The sequence below is a fragment of the Calonectris borealis genome, chromosome W (genome assembly GCF_964195595.1).
Source record: "Calonectris borealis chromosome W, bCalBor7.hap1.2, whole genome shotgun sequence".
Taxonomy (NCBI): domain Eukaryota; kingdom Metazoa; phylum Chordata; class Aves; order Procellariiformes; family Procellariidae; genus Calonectris; species Calonectris borealis.
In genome coordinates, this window is record NC_134351.1 from 37,258,523 (window position 1) to 37,275,799 (window position 17,277).

Consider the following 17,277-nt stretch of genomic DNA (forward strand, 5'->3'; position numbering starts at 1 on the left):
TCTGTTGTTTGGTCAAAGCACCTTCCAGGCAGGGGTTTGTCTGGCTGCAAAAGGAACAAAAGTGCAAAACCACCTCTTCTGTGGGAGCCTGTCCCAGCAAGCGGTGCCCCGCACTGCAAACAAGCCTGCCCTGCACTCCTATCAGGATGGGTCCCCAGCCTCTGTGTGCCCTTGCCTTCCTGCTGGGACAAAAAGCCCTTTCACACCCAGTGTTTTTCTCTATTAGCTGCCCAGCCTCCTGGTCTGGACCAGTCCATTTAACTTAACCGTTTACACCCTGCTGCAAGGGCCTTTTTTCCCCTATGAACTTTCTGTGGTTTGGCAGTGAGATCCTGGCTGCTGTTCCCAGGTGATGCTCTACCCCAAAGATGTGAGGCTATCTTTCACAGTTGAGCAAAGCTTCTCATTTTCTCCATCCTCCCGCCCATCTGCTTTTCCCCCCTGTGGTCCTGCAGAAAGAAGCTCTGGGAGGCTGGGCAGCAGGGGGCTCGACCTGGAGGCATGTCTCCCCACTCAGACCCACACTGAGGACCACCACAGGGCCCGTCCCCTCCTCTCTCTCTCCCCTTGCACCTTTCCCGTTGAATTTCAACCTTTGGATTTGTTTATCTTGGCCTGACAGACTGAAGATATCCCCGAAGCGCTTTCAGCCCTGGTGTAGGCTGTCACCCCTTTGATAAACCACCATATTAACCTCCGGCAGCCTCTCACCTCCGCTCTCCAGTTTTCTCATTGCTCTGGTGCCTCATCTCATCTCTGAATCCTTCCTGTTCAAATCCTTGAACTACGTGCTGGAGGGGAAGGACCACACAAAGAGCATCACAAACACATTTTGATGAGACACGTTGAGCCATGCAGAGCTGGACACAAACCACTGCCGCCCCCCAGACCCTCCTTTGGGTGTGATTACCCCCGCATGTACAGCCTGAGACATTTGGGTGAGGGCAGGAAGAGCCGTGTTGCCGAGCTGTGTGGGTTTTGCAGGGCTCTGGGTGATTTCGGAACAGGTCAGGCCACATAAAGCCAAGCACCACACGAAGCTCCGAGTCAGTATAATCAATATTACTGATTTATCAATCCCACCAGAGGACAATGCAGCTGGAGGAAAATGCAGATGGTTATAACCACGCGGCACTGTCTCATTTCTGTATGAGTTAAATATGCCCCATATGCAGTGCTCGGTACTGTGCCCCACATCGGGGCTGAGCTGTGAGTGTGGAGTGGGCACTGCAGGAGGAGCAGCATGGGGGGCGGGGGGCACGTGGCCCCTGCCCTGCATGCTCGGGGGCTGCAGGGGGCCTGGGGGCAGTGCCAGAGGCCCCCTGCACCGAGGCAGGCCTGTGTCGGGGCAACAGGCAGCTAGGGACCCTTGGGGACAGCCAGCATACCTCACCCAAGCCTGGGCACCCCCAGCTGGCCCAGGTCCTGGGGGGGCAGCGCAGGGCCCCCCTCACTGGGTGGCCCCTGTGAGAGCACTGGTGACAGGGCCAAGCTCCCTGGGTGCAGGCCATGTCCCCCTGGTACAGGCCTTGCCCCCCTGTGACAGACCTGAGCCCCCTGGTACAGGCCATGTCCCCCCATGACAGGCCCAGGTCCCCCCCGGTGACAGGCCGTGCCCCCGCATAACAGACCCTAGCCCCGCCCCACTTCAGCTCAGACCCCGCCCCCACCCAGCGCGGCCCTTCAGGCGGCGGCGGCGCGCGCAGGCGGCGTGTGACGTCAGGCGGCCCCGGAAAGGCGGGGGAGGAAGGGGGGGGCGTGGGCCCGAGCTGTGCCGAGCCGAGCCGCCGGGTCCCGTCCTCGGTCCCGTGTCCTGGGCCCTGCTGCCATGACGCTCGCCATCTTCTTCGGGTGCACCTTCATCGCCTTCGGGCCGGCGCTCGGCCTCTTCCTCTTCACCATCGCCCGCGACCCGCTCCGCATCATCATCCTTATCGCTGGGTCAGTCCCGCACCGGCACCGGTGCCGGTACCGGTGCGGGAGGGGCACTGGTGCCACCGTGGGTACTGGTGTGGGCGTGGAGGGGGCACTGGCACTGGTACTGGTATCGGTACTGGTGTGGCACCAGTATTGGTGTTGGTACCAGCATGGGCGTGACAGGGACGTGACTGGTACTGGCAGAGGCACAACGGGGGGACTAGTGCTGGTGCTGTTATGGGCACGACAGGGGCACCAGTACCAGGACTTGTACTGGTACTGTTGCTTGCATGACAGGGGCAGCAGTACTGGTTCTCTTACTGGTACCATCGTGGGCACGACAGGGACACCAGTACTACTGGTGTGGTTGTGAGCATGACCAGTAATGGTGCTCCTACCCTTGCGAATGTGACAGGGGCACCAGTATCCATACTTGTACTGGTACCATTGCAGGCACAACAGGGGCACCAGTACTTGTACTGGTGCCATTCTTTTCACAACAGGGGCTCCAGTACTGGTATTGTACTGGTACCATTGTGGTCACCACGTGGTGTGGGCGTGATAGAGAGGGACACTGGTATTGGTAATGGAATGGGGTCGGTACCAGTACAGGGTCAGTAGTGGTACTGACATGCACACAGCAGTGGCAGTGGTACCAGTACCACCGTGGGATCAGTAGGGTATGGTACTGGTACTGACATAGATATGAGCCTGGCACTGGTATTGGTACTAGTGTGGGCTTGGCAGGGGCACTGGTGCCAGTTCTGGTTACCAGCAGAGGAGGAGTACAGGCACAGCAGCGGTACCAGTACAGGCACCACCTGCCCAGCACTGGTGCCAGAATGGCACTGGCACTGGTACTGGTAGGAGAGTGGGCAAGGCTGGGGCACTGCTGCCAGTGCCAGTACCAACACAGAGGGGTGCAGGCGTAGTGCCGATGGGCACGGGCATGGCACTGGCACCGGCACCAGTCCTGGCATGGCACTGGTGCCAGCAGGCGCTCTCTCTCTTGCAGGGCTTTCTTCTGGCTGGTGTCGCTGCTGCTCTCCTCCCTCATCTGGTTTATCGCCGTTAAAGCCAGCGACCCCCGGGATGAGCCGTTGCAGAAGGGGCTCTTGATATTTGGGGTGATGTTCTCTGTGCTGCTGCAGGAGGCCTTCCGCTTCCTCTACTACAAGCTCCTCAGGTAAGGGCATCTCCCACCCTGCTCCAGCGCTGCCGGATGGTCCTTCTACCCTCCCAGCTATGGCGGGTCCGGGTTTTGTCTGGGAGCTCCTGGGCAGGGGGGTGCAGAGCATGGCACTAAGCCGCCTTGGTCCTTGCTGGGAGCGCGCGGGTGGTACCTGTGTCGGTACATTGACCTCGAGCGGGTCTCGGGTGGCAGAGCAGAGCAGCCCTAAGGTCTGGAGGACCCAGGGCTGAGGTGGCTGGTAGCGTCTTCCTGAATTCAGGACAGGTAGGCTGTGGATTTGGGCTGCTGCAGGACGTGTAACATCCTCTCTGCCCCACCGCCTGGTGACTAGCACCAGCAGTGCTCCCGCAGCTCAGACGGACGCTGGGGGTATGCCAGGCACCAGGAAATGCTCGCTTTGCTGCGTGGGGGATGGGGAAGGGTTAGGGATCTGCCCTCGTCTCCTGGCAAGTCTTGTTCCTTTCTTAGGGACGGCTTTGTGTCAGCGGGGACAGCCTGAAAGTGGTTTCGGCACTCTGCGGGGTGGCGCATCATTGCCGGCCCCGTGCTCAGTGCCCTGGCCAGTCCGGGGCAAAGTCTAGGCGCAGCCTCAGCAGCTCCCGGCCTCCCTGGCGCCGCCGGCCTGGAGTGCGGGAGCTTGTGCCACCTGCTGGGTGAGCACGCGCTGCACCCTGTACTGCTTTTGGATGGACGGACAGATGCTGCGCTGGGCCGGGCAGGAAGACAAGGGGAGGCGATGCTGGAGTCGGCATCCCTCGTTGCCCTCCCGCAGCAGTCCCCACCTTCCCAGCTGGCTGGGCGCTGGCGAGGGGCTGGGGGAAGACTGGGGGGGGGTGGGTACGGAGGCTCACACCGCTCCCTGCAGCAGGGCGCTGCCGGAGGTGGGCAGGCAGAGGGTAGCAGAGCTCCACGGTGCGGCCTCTAACACAAACCACTGCATTTCATTGCCTTGCGGATCTCTGGCTGCAAACGCTGCTGTCCTCCCGGCGCTGTGGAGCTGTCTGGTGTCCTCCTCACCTACTGCACCTCTAGATGATAAAACTTATGAAACCCAACTCTCTCAGTTTCTCCCCACAAAGAATTTTTCTAGCTCTTTGAGCTCTTCCCTGCACCCTCTCTGTTTTCATCCCAACATCTTCTAAGAGTATGTTGTGGTTTAACCTGGCAGGCAGCCAAACACCACACAGCTGCTTGCTCACTCCCCCCACCTCTGGTAGGATGGGGGAGAGAATCGGAAAAAAAAGTAAAATTCGTGGATTGAGATAAAGACAGTTTAAGAGAAGAGAAAAGGAAGGGAAACTACTACTAATAATAGAATATACAAAGTGAGTGATGCACAATGCAATTGCTCACCACCCGCTGACCAATACCCAAGCAGCGATCGCTACTTCCTGGACCATGCCTCCTATTTATATACTGAGCATGACATCATATGGTATGGAATACCCCGTTGGCCAGTTTCGTTAGCTGTCCTGGCTATGCTCCCTCCCAGCTTCTTGTGCACCTGGCAGAGCATGGGAAGCTGAAAAGTCCTTGACCAGCAGGGTACTTGGCAACAACTGAAAACATCAGTGTGTTATCAACATTCTTCTCATACTAAATCCAAAACACAGCACTAGGAAGAAATTTAACTCTATCCCAGCCAAAACCAGGACAGTATCCACCCCTTATTCTATACCATTTATGTCATGCCTAGGTCTCACATTTTCCAATACATTCCAATTAAGCACCACCACCTTTCTTGCCTTTTGATATATACACACAGATATCATTCCCTTAGTCTATGGGCCATCCCTCTAAAATGTCCATTGAGTTCATTTAGTCCATGACTTTGGGCTGCATGTGTCATAACAGTCTTTCAGGGCAGGAGAGATGGTGTGTGGTGTTGGACTGTTGCATGCTGAGGCCAGTTCTGGTTCCGTTATCACTGTGCTCATCCAGTTCTATCATTGTTGCACTTTGTTTGGTTTCATCAGAGTTCATTCTTCATTAATTTGGGTGATTCTTACTGCAATACCGTTGATATGACATATAGTAACCATAGAAGTGATGACATACAGTATTATATAGCAATGAACATCATACAGTCCAGTTCATTGGCTATTTTCACCCAAAATCAAATCCCCTTGAGGTACACACCGGACTTCCCCATCCTTTCGCATTACCCACCAAGTGCACCCAGGTCCTTGAGCAAAAGCAATCCCACGGATGGGTTTTCCCTTGCCAGAGGCAGGAGTAACCCAGACTGTCTTCCCCAGCATATTTCTTATGTGCACGACAGGGACTTTATCTCCATCTACAGTACAGAAGAGTTTTGATTGGGCAGGGCCAGCTCGATTGAAAGATCCCCTGGTGTTGACCAACCAGGTGGCCTTTGCTAAATGTGTGTCCCAATGCTTGAATGTCCCACCACCCATTGCTCTCAGCGTAGTCTTTAGCAGCCCGTTGTATCGTTTGATTTTCCCGGAGGCTGGTGCATGGTAGGGGATGTGATAGACCCACTCAATGCCGTGCTCTTTGGCCCAGGTGTCTATGAGGGTGTTTCGGAAATGAGTCCCGTTGTCTGACTCCATTGTTTCTGGGGTGCCATGTTGCCATAGGACTTGCTTTTCAAGGCCCAGGATGGTGTTCTGGGCGGTGGCATGGGGCACAGGATATGTTTCTAGACATCCGGTGGTTGCTTCCACCATGGTGAGCACATAGCGCTTGCCGTGTCGGGTTTGTGGGAGTGTGATATAATCAATCTGCCAGGCCTCCCCATATTTATACTTCAACCATTGTCCTCCATACCAGAGAGGCTTTACTCGCTTGGCTTGCTTGATTGCAGCGCATGTTTCACGTTCATGAATAACCTGTGCAATAGCGTCCATAGTCAAGTCCACCTCTCGATCACGAGCCCATCTATATGTTGCATCTCTTCCTTGATGGCCTGAGGTGTCATGGGCCCACCAAGCTATAAACAGTTCACCCTTATGTTGCCAGTCCAGATCCACCTGAGCCACTTCAATCTTAGCAGCCTGGTCCACCTGCTGGTTGTTTTGATATTCTTCAGTGGCCCGACTCTTGGGTACGTGAGCATCTACGTGACGTACTTTTACAACCAGGTTCTCTACCCGGGCAGCCATATCTTGCCACAGTGCGGCGGCCCAGATGGGTTTCCCTCTGCGCTGCCAGTTGTTCTGCTTCCACTGCTGCAACCACCCCCACAGGGCATTTGCCACCATCCATGAGTCAGTATAGAGATAAAGTACTGGCCATTTTTCTTGTTCAGCAATATCCGAGCCAGCTGGATGGCTTTCACCTCTGCAAACTGGCTCGACTCACCTTCTCCTTCAGCAGTTTCTGCAACCTGGCGTATAGGACTCCATACAGCAGCCTTCCATCTCCGATGCTTTCCCAAAAGACGACAGGACCCATCAGTGACCAGGGCATATTGCTTCTCCTTTTCTGGTAGTTTGTTATACAGTGGGGCCTCTTCAGCATGCGTCACCTCCTCCTCTGGGGATATTCCAAAATCTTTGCCTTCTGGCCAGTTCGTGATCACCTCCAAGATTCCTGGGCGACTGGGGTTTCCTATTCGGGCCCGTTGTGTGATCAGTGCGACCCACTTACTCCACGTAGCATCGGTTGCATGATGTGTAGAGGGGACCCTCCCTTTGAACATCCAGCCCAGCACCGGCAGTCGGGGTGCCAGGAGGAGCTGTGCTTCAGTACCAACCACTTTCGAAGCAGCTCGAACCCCTTCATACGCTGCCAATATCTCCTTCTCAGTTGGAGTGTAGCGGGCCTCGGATCCTCTGTATCCCCGACTCCAGAACCCTAAGGGTCGACCTCGAGTCTCCACTGGTGCTTTCTGCCAGAGGCTCCAGGTAGGGCCATTCTCCCCGGCTGCGGTGTAGAGCACATTCTTCACATCTTGTCCTGCCCGGACTGGCCCAAGGGCTACTGCCTGAACTATCTCCTGTTTAATTTGTTCAAAGGCTTGTCGTTGCTCAGGGCCCCATTTGAAATCGTTCTTCTGAGTCACTTGATAGAGGGGGCTTACAATCAGGCTGTAATCTGGAATATGCATACTCCAAAAGCCCACAACGCCTAAGAAAGCTTGTGTTTCCTTTTTGCTAGTTGGTGGGGCCATGGCTGTTATTTTGTTGATCACATCCATTGGGATCTGACGATGTCCATCTTGCCATTTTACTCCTAAACACTGGGTCTCCTGTGCAGGTCCCTTGACCTTACTTTCTTTTATGGCAAAGCCGGCCTTCAGAAGGATTTGGACTATTCTCTCCCCTTTCTCAAAAACTTCTTCTCCTGTGCTGCCCCATACGATGATGTCATCAATGTATTGCAGGTGTTCCGGAGCCTCACCCTGTTCCAGTGCAGTGTGGATCAGTCCATGGCAAATGGTAGGGCTGTGTTTCCACCCCTGGGGCAGTCGGTTCCAGGTGTACTGGACGCCCCTCCGAGTGAAAGCAAACTGTGGCCTGCACTCTGCCACCAAAGGGATTGAGAAGAACGCATTAGCGATATCCATTGTGGCGTACCACTTGGCTGCCTTTGACTCCAGTTCATATTGGAGTTCTAGCATGTCCGGCACGGCAGCACTCAGTGGCGGCGTGACTTCGTTCAGGCCACGGTAGTCTACTGTTAGTCTCCACTTTCCATTGGACTTTCGCACTGGCCATATGGGACTGTTAAAGGGTGAGCGAGTCTTGCCGATCACTCCTTGGCTCTCCAGTCGACGAATCAGCTTATGGATGGGGATCAGAGAGTCTCGGTTGGTGCGATATTGTCGCCGGTGCACCCTTGTGGTAGCGATCGGAACCTGTTGTTCTTCGACCCTCAGCAACCCCACAACAGAAGGGTCCTCCGAGAGACCAGGCAAGGTGGACAGCTGTTTAATTTCCTCCGTCTCCAGGGCATCTATACCAAAAGCCCACCGGTACCCTTTTGGGTCCTTGAAATACCCTCTCCTGAGGTAGTCTATGCCAAGGATGCACGGAGCCTCTGGGCCAGTCACAATGGGGTGCTTCTGCCACTCATTCCCGGTCAGGCTCACTTCGGCCTCCAATACAGTTAACTCTTGGGATCCCCCTGTCACTCCAGAAATACAAATGGGTTCTGCCCCTTTATAGCTTGATGGCATCAGGGTACACTGTGCACCGGTGTCTACGAGAGCCTGATACTCCTGTGGCTCTGATGTGCCAGGCCATCGAATCCACACAGTCCAGTAAACCCGGTTATCCCTTTCCTCCACCTGGCCGAAGGCAGGGCCCCTCTAGTCCTCGTCATCCTATTCGCTACCCACTTCTTGTAGATGCAAATCAAAAGTCCTTTATTAAGGTCGGAAGTGGAATCAGCCCTTCTACTCTGCCTGGGGAACTGCTCACTGGAGACTGGAGCAGCAGTTTTCCTGGAAGAACCCCCTTTTGTGGTTGTTTTTCCTTGCAACTCACGTACCCGTGCCTGTAGGATGAAGGTAGGTTTTCCATCCCACTTCCTCATGTCCTCTCTGTGGTCACGCAGGTAAAACCACAGGGTGCCCCGGGGTGTGCATCCATGATATCTTCTCTCTTGAGCAGAGGGACACTTCCTCCTAATGGTTGAGATACTGGTCCGTACAGGTGGGGAGTAGGACATATCTTCTTTGAGTTGCTGGAACTCCTGAGACAGTTTTTTGGACAGTTTCTCCACAGCAGAGACACAGGCCCGTAGGGAGGAAGAGAGACTTTCTTCGTATTGCTGGAGTTGGCCAGCCAATTCATCCACCGTATGTTCCTCTCCGTCTTTCCAGGTCATTACTGCCAATGAGTTTGCATACGACGCTGGTGCGCTCCGTACAAACTGCCACCACATGGGTCAGGTGCACTTGACTTCATCTGGATCTTTGGGTAACTGCTCGTTGTTCAGGTCGTCATAAACCACCTCTAGCACGGCTAATTCCCTCAGGTACTGGATACCTCTCTCCATGGTGGTCCATTTGCCTGGGCGATATATAACATCTTCCTTGAAGGGATACCTTTCCTTCACGCCTGACAGGAGTCGCCTCCAGAGGCTGAGGACTTGTGCCCCTTGTTCAATGGCTTTGTCAATGCCTCCTTCCCTAGAAAGGGATCCCAGCTGCTTGGCTTCCCTACCCTCTAATTCCAGGCTACTGGCCCCGTTATCCCAGCATCGGAGCAGCCAGGTGACAATGTGCTCGCCTGGATGATGGCTGAAATCTTTCCGCATATCTCGCAGCTCACTCAGGGATAGGGATCGGGTGGTTACCATCTCATTTACGGGTTCTGCCTCCTCCTCCTCCTGTTGTCATGATGGCTGTGCTTCATCATGCATGACGTCATGCTCAATATAAAAACCAGGGTTGTGGGGGGGCTCGCCCCCCGTTCGTGACACGCGGTCAGCGGTCAGTGAGCAGTTGCATTGTGCATCGCCTGCTTTGTGTATTCTGTTATTGTTGTTGTTCTCATTGTTATTATTACTGTTCTACTTAGTTTTATTTCAATTATTAAACTGTTTTTTTCTCAACCCGCGAGTTTTCCTACTTGTGCCCTCCCGATTCTCTCCCCCATCCTACCGGAGTGAGGGGATGAGCAAGCGGCTGTGTGGTGTTTAGGTGCTGGCTGGGGTTAAATCATGACAGTCCTTTTTGGCGCCCAACGTGGGGCACGAAGGGTTGAGATAACAACAGATTAACTAGAGCATATTAAGGAATTAATATCTGTTAAAAGTTGCTGGTCACAATATTGATTCATCTGTTCTCGATATTAATTTATCTGATCTGCACCATGCTCTTGTTTTTGCTGTGCCTGTTAAAGATTGGAGTTGGGTTTTGTAGTCTGCTGTGCTCTGCAGTGATTAATGATGTTTTGCCTGGGAGATTTGTTATTAAAACACTGGCATTGGGGGTTATTTGGTATTTGGGATTTGTAATGAAGCCGTTTCTGTATTTCGGGTACCACCTCATGGAGACCATTAGCAATTATACCTCTTCCTCCGAGAGATTTTTTATGGAGGAAATAGAGAATGGCACCCTTACTACCTTCCTCTATGATGTCGTCTCCTTCATTAAAAAAACTTCTCAGTACCTTGAACATCCCTGGGTAGTTAAGATACATCTATTGGTACTCCTTGGGAATATTGTTTCAGTTTTGTCCAAGGTTAATAAGCAATTTAAGAATGTCATCCAGAGATCTGCCCCAAGGCTGGATAGTTATGAGTGGCAGGGCGAGTGGGATAGCATGGGCAAATGCCTAGGACGGTGGGCACCCCCAGTGTTTTGGAACTTCACCCCTGAGCAAGTGCAGAATCCTGAAAAATTAGTAGAATATTTGGAAAAATTATGCTGTCACCCTGGCCATTCTAGGGAGACACAAATCACTGCAATGTGCTGGGGCCTGGCCCATGCCTACTGAGCCCTGCTTAACACCACGCAGAACCCTCAAGGGGATGAAAAGGTCTCTGCATCTGATGACAAAACAACATGCCCTGTGGCTACCCCAACCCCCAGAGCAGGCACGGCGGCTGCTCTGCCCCCTGTGACAGAAAGCCAACCCGTGCCCTGATACAAAAAAGAAAATACACAAGGAAATCAGCTCGTTTAGTAAGGGATGAAGATGAACCAGGACCATCAGGAGAACAGGAGGAGGAGGAGGCAGAACCCGTAAATGAGATGGTGACCACCCGATCCCTATCTCTGGCTGAGCTGCGAGATATGCGAAAAGACTTCAGCCGTCCTCCAGGCGAGCACATTGTCACCTGGCTGCTCCGATGCTGGGATAACAGGGCCAGTAGCCTGGAAGGAAGATGTTATATGATGACCTGAACAACGAGCAGTTACCCAAAGATCCAGATGAAGTCAAGTGCACCTGACCCATGTGGTGGCAGTTTGTACGAAGCGCACCAGCGTCGTATGCAAACTCATTGGCAACAATGACCTGGAAAGACGCAGAGGAACAAGAGAGAATCGGGAGGGCACAAGTAGGAAAGCTCCCGGGTTGAGATAAAAACAGTTTAATAATTGAAATAAAACTAAGTAGAACAGTAATAATAACAATGAGAACAACAACAATAACAGAATACACAAAGCAGGCAATGCACAATGCAACTGCTCACCGACCACCGACTGCGTGTCACAAATGGGGAGCGAGCCCCCCCACACCCCTGGTTTTTATACTGAGCCTGATGTCACATGGTATAGAATACCCCATTGGCCAGCTGGGTCCACCACCCCGGCTGTGCTCCCCCCTCCCGGTGCAAGCACCACCCAGCAACAGCCAAAGCATCAATGGGCCATCAACGCCCCTTTCACACCAAACCCAAAACACAGCACCCTCCCCCAAGCTACTGGGAAGAAAGTTAACTCTGTCCCAGCCGGAACCAGGACAATAACCCAACATTGAGTGCCAGCCCCACAACTTTGACAGCCAATAAATCAACATTGTGACCAGCGACTATTAATCCAATATAATGAATGCTTATAAAAAATTTTGCTTTAACTCGCTTTGGTCAGATCTGTTGTTATCTCAACCCCTTGAGCCCCTTGTTGGGCATCAAACAGGACTTGTCCTGGTTTCAGCTCGGGTAGAGTTAATTTTCTTCCTAGTATTTGGTGTAGTGCCGTGTTTTGGATTTTGTACGAGAATAATGTTGATAACACACTGATGTTTTAGTTGTTGCTAAGTACCCTGCTAGTCAAGGACATTCAGCTTAAAAAAAAAAACCAAAACAAAACAGGCACTGGGGGGGAGCAAAGCCGGGAGAGCTGGCCCAGCTCACCAATGGGGTATTCCATACCATGTGACGTCGTGCTCAGTATATGAATGGTAGGCGCGTTCCAGGAAGTGCCGATCGCTACTTGGTTATCGGTCAGCGCGGGTGGTGAGCAATTGCATTGAGCATCACTCATTTTGTATATTCTATCATTATTTATTATCATTATTTTCCCTTTTCTGTTCTATTAAACTGTCTTTATCTCAACCCACGAGTTTTTCTCACTCTTACCCTTCCAATTCTCTCCCCGTCCCACTGGGGGGTGGGGGAGTGAGCGAGCGGCTGCGTGGTATTTGGCTGCCTGCCAGCTTAAACCACCAGGATTGGACAACCATAAAAGGAAGGGAAAATAATAATAATAATAATCATAATAATGATGATAGAATATACAAAATGAGTGATGCATAATGCAATTGCTCACCTCCCACCAAACGATAACCAAACAGTGATCGCTACTTCCTGGATCACGCCTCCTATTTATATACTGAGCATGACGTCACATGGTGTGGAATTCCCTGTTGGCCAGTTGGGTTAGCTGTCCTGGCTCTGCTCCCTCCCCGCTTCTTGTGCACCTGGCAGAGCATGGGAAGCTGAAAAGTCCTTAGCAGACTACTTATCAACAACTGAAAACATCAGTGTGTTACCAACATTCTTCTCATACTAAATCCAAAATACAGCACTAGGAAGAAATTTAACTCTATCCCAGCCAAAACCAAGACAGAGTATAACTGCCAAGATCAGATACACCCTCCCGGCGTGCGCCTCCCATGCCGGTGCTGGGGCTGTTTTCTGTGCGGGTGCTGCTCGCTTTGCACCCGACATCCCACTCGCCCCACCCCTGCTCTGCAGGACGGGCTTGCACTCACGTCCGTCTGTGGAAATCTTTCTATATGTCTTCACGTGGTTTTCACATGTGTGGTTTGTCTGGTGGTTCAGGGTGGTCCTGCGGATGCTCTCTGCAGCAGGTGTTGCGGTTCAGTGATGGGGAGGTTACCAGGATGGTGGGATGGTGCAGAGTGAGACCCCGGCTCCCACCTACTCTGTCCTGGTGCTGCACCGTGCCCCGGGAGGCGGTCAGGCTGTGCTGGCCTCCAGCGTGCTCTCCCCTCCACAGGAAGGCCATTGAGGGGCTGGTGGCCCTCAGCGAGGACGGCTGCTCCCCCATTTCCATCCAGCAAATGGCATACGGTGAGTGCTGCGCAGAGCAGCCAGGCAGGGCTGGGCACGGTGCCGGGGGGAAAGGGACGTTTCTCACCTTGAAGCTGGCTGGGTCCTCCGAGGGGCTGGGAGGTGCCTGGGGTGGCCCTGGGTGGCTCAGGGCTTGATGGCATCCCTGTCCCGGCAGTGGCTGGTGTGGGCTTTGGGCTCATGAGCGGCGCCTTCTCCATGATCAATCTCCTGGCAGACGCGTTAGGGCCCGGCGCTGTGGGCATTCACGGGGACTCGCAGCTCTACTTCCTGACCTCAGGTGAGCGACTGGCACCCTTCACCCACATCTCAGCCCCACCACAGAAGTGGCAGACCCAGGGGGGCTGGGGCTTACCCCCCTGTGCTCTCTCCTCCGTACTGCACCCCGCTGCCACTCCCCGTACCCATCTGAGCCCTTTGTGGTCTCCTGTCACAGCTCTCTGTGCCAAACCCTTCTCCCTGTCCCGCGACCCTCCCTGCTCCTCTCCCCATCCCTCCCAGTGCTTCCCAGTCTGACCCAGCAGTGCCCCTACTCCCCTCCCCCAGCTCCTCTCCATCCCTTCCCGAGCCTGCTAGGGCGGGTGGCTCCCTGGTGACACTCTCTGCTGCTTCCTGCAGCCTTTATGACCATGGTGCTGATTTTCCTTCACACCTTCTGGGGGATCCTCTTCTTCCATGGCTGCGAGCACCACTGCTGGTGGGAGATCACAGCTGTTGTCGTCATGCACCTCGCCGTTTCAGGGTTGGTGAGTAGCCGGGAGCAAAGCCCTGCACTGGGACATATTCGGGGATGGCCGTGGTGCGTGCTGGTCCCTGTGCTGAGGGGGCAACGGCCTTCGGCACTAGCGAAGCAGTTGGTTTTTGGGGATTTGCAGCCGTCCCCACACGGGACAGGCCCTTCGCAAACTGAATGCCAAAGCTGGTGTCCCCTGTCCTGTTCCGCTCATTGAGGTGGTGACACTGCCACCCATCCTGGCCCTGTCCTCTCCTGCCTTCTTACCCCTCCCATCTCCCACCTCTCTTCCCAGACATTTTGCAACCCCCTGTACATGGGCAGCCTGGTACCCTCCTACCTGCTGATGGCCACCGCCGCCACTTGGGCTTACGTGCTCTCAGGGGGCTCTGCCCAGAACCTGCGGCGCTTCCTGCTCTGTAAGTTCTGCTCTGTAATGGGGACAGGGGACCCTGCAGGTTCCTCTGGGTACCTGGACCAGCACTGGGGCGGGGAGAGGGTGCCCCAGGGGCTAGAGCAAGGGCATCATCCCCTTGGCTGCCAGACTAGAGGAGATGCTGGGGTTTGGGGCCATGGTCAGGTTGTTGCTTCTCCTGAGGGAAGTAGATGGGGCAAGGAGTCTATTGAAAACTGCCCCCCTCCTCTCTTGCTTCCCGCAGGTCTACGGAGTGGAGCCAGCCCTCAGCTGGAATCCTGAGGCCCCGTGGGATGTTCCTGTCCCCAGCTGCCCCTGCCCTCCCCTCTGTCCTGGCAGCAAGAGCAGCCATCACCTTCTCTGCAATATCTTTTTTCCTGGACTGGTGGACCCTGGCCAGTCCCGGTGGGGCAGGCACTGGGGTCTGGCTGCAGCAGCCAGCTGACTGGTGTGGCTGGGGCTGGCTCACTCCACCACCCCTTTGGGAGCCCCCAGAGAACAGCTCAGTTTTGGGGGACTCAGCTTTGCTGGCCCCGCCACAAGTGGAGCCCCAGTTAGCTTGCCTGGGAAGGATGCTACCTTGGACTGCTGGAGGCCTGAGCCCAAGGAAACCCATCACTTCACCTCCTGCCACAGAAGATGTGCTGTCCCCTGTGCCAGGGCAGGGGGAAACCTGTGCCACCTCCTCACTGCAGGGTGGAGGAAGTGGCTTTGCAAAGCACTGCTGGGGCTGACTGCTGTGGTGATACTTTCTCTGCCTCTTGGCCTAGCCTTGCTGCCCTGGATGCCACAGTCCCCCACACCAGACTGCGGTAACTGCAGCGAGCTGGCATCCTGGCCTAGGAAGGGATGGGCAGGGGAGGATGGTGTGTCGGGAGTAGCCACCAGTAACAGGGGACCCAAGGGGGCTGACAGCATCCAGGGCAGGAGGATGGGAGAAGACAGTGCCATAAGGGAGGTTTAGATTGGACATTAGGAGAAATTTCTTTACTGAAAGAGTGGTCAGGCCTTGGAACAGGCTGCCCAGGGAAGTGGTTGAGTCACCATCCCTGGAAGTATTTAAAAGACGTGTAGATGAGGCGCTTAGGGACATGGTGTAGTGGGCATGGTGGTGTTGGGTTGACGGTTGGACTTGATGATCTTAGAGGTCTTTTCCAACCTTAATGATTCTGTGATTCTATCGCAGAGGGCTTGGGAGGAGATGCAACCCCACAACAGGTGCCAGCAGAGCTTGGGGGGGGGGGGTTCAGGGGGCCATGTCAGTGGATCATTGCCATCTCCTGCCCTCAGAGAGGGATTTTCAGGCAGGCATCAGCCCTGATGCTGTGCCACAGGGCTGGGAGGGAGAAACTGCCATCAGACTCAGGGCTGAGAAGTCCACAATGGGCTTTTACACCAACAAAAAGTACCATAGGTTAGTGGGGGCAGGGGGGGGTGTGTGTGTACCACTGCCGGTAGCAGTAGCTTGTGCTGGTGTGACCACAGGGGGTGTCTGGCAGTTGCAGACCCCAGTTGCCTGAAGGTCTTGCTCCTGCTCTGTCCTTCTCTGGTTTTACTGCTTTGAGGTGAAGGCTGCTGAGAGCTAGAGACCTGCAGGTTCCTCCCCTCTCCCAGGTCCAGCCCATTTCTCTTGGCTTCGGTGTGGCTGTGGAGCTCCCCAGGGCTTGGCTCTGGCTGTGCTGGAGCTGCCAGGAAAGGTGGGAGGCAGCTATGGGTCAGGGACCACTCCAGTTATGTCAGAGCTAGAGGGGAGCTGAGTGGGGGCCAGCTAGCAAGGAAGCTGTGGCTCTGCCAACGTTCAGCTCTGCCTTTCTCCAGCCCTACCAAGCCACGGCTGTTTTTCCAACACTTTGCACAAATAAGAGGAAGAAGTTCCACAGCAACAGAGGGCAGGGCCAGGCCGTGCAAGGAGCCCTGCACTGCTTGCTCTAGAGCTCTGCCTGGGGCACAGAGGCTGCTGCTGTCTCTGCCAGGGGGATGGAACACCTCTCCTATGAAGAAAGGCTGAGAGAGTTGGGGTTGTTCAGCCTGGAGAAGAGAAGGCTTCAGGGAGACCTTATTGCGGCCTTTCAGTACTTAAAGGGGGCTTATAAGAAAGACGGGGACAAACTTTTTAGCAGGGCCTGTTGCGACAGGACAAGGGGGAATGGTTTTAAACTAAAAGAGGGTAGATTTAGACTAGATATAAGGAAGAAATTTTTTACAGTGAGGGTGGTGAAACACTGGCACAGGTTGCCCAGAGAGGTGGTAGATGCCCCATCTCTGGAAACATTCAAGGTCAGGTTGGATGGGGCTCTGAGCAACCTGATCTAGTTGGAGATGTCCCTGCCCATGGCAGGGGGTCTCTTCCAATCCAAACTGTTCTATGATTCTATAAGATTCCCCATTGCCCATGAGCAGACAGGGGAGAGCTGCCCTCTGCATCCCCAGCAGCTCACAAGCCTGGCCCCAACACCCCCACCAAAAGCATTAAGGGAAAGGAAGGAAAAAAAAGTAATATACTCCTTGAACCACAGGGAAAAGTAATATACTCCTTGAACCACAGCCCACACAAAAGCCTCACTGAGTCCAGCTAGAAACTCCCCCACCGCAGCTGCCACTGCCCAGGAAGCAGGCAGGCAGGGAGCAGAGCACTGCAGCACCCCATGACCGCACCAAGCCCTGCAGGAGACCCTGGAGAAGGGCATGGGGTGAGCCCAGCAGGCAGCAACCACAGGGATGGCTGCCTGCAGCAAGATGGTGAGCAGCTCCCTGGGAGGAGGCAGCTGGCCATTGCCATCCCCCATTGCCCCAGCCTCAGTGGCTGGAGGCTTTGGAACAGCTTCTGTGAGAAAGTAGCAAAAGAAAGGCTTGGAGGTAAGTGGAAAAATATGATAAAGTATCTAACAGGTTACCAAAGATAGAGCATGCCAGCCTAATCTGATATCCTTCTTTGATAAGTGATATTCTAGACAAAGGAAAATGCGGTAGATTTTATCTCTCCCGACTTCAGTGAAGCATTTGATGTGGTGCCACATGGGAAACTGCTAGCCAGGCTGAAGACCACTTGATTAAAAGCCTACG

At 54.2% G+C, this 17,277-nt stretch overlaps 1 protein-coding gene across 1 annotated transcript; it reads left to right on the forward strand.

Annotated features, from left to right (window-relative positions):
* The first annotated feature begins 1,736 nt into the window (after positions 1-1,736).
* LOC142074655 (gamma-secretase subunit Aph-1b-like) lies at positions 1,737-14,572 on the forward strand. Its single transcript, XM_075135415.1, has 7 exons — positions 1,737-1,941; positions 2,933-3,103; positions 12,993-13,066; positions 13,224-13,346; positions 13,685-13,812; positions 14,095-14,218; positions 14,459-14,572. Exons 1-7 carry the CDS (start codon positions 1,829-1,831, stop codon positions 14,494-14,496), a joined length of 771 nt encoding a protein of 256 aa, XP_074991516.1. The 5' UTR covers positions 1,737-1,828; the 3' UTR covers positions 14,497-14,572.
* The last annotated feature ends 2,705 nt before the right edge of the window (positions 14,573-17,277 follow it).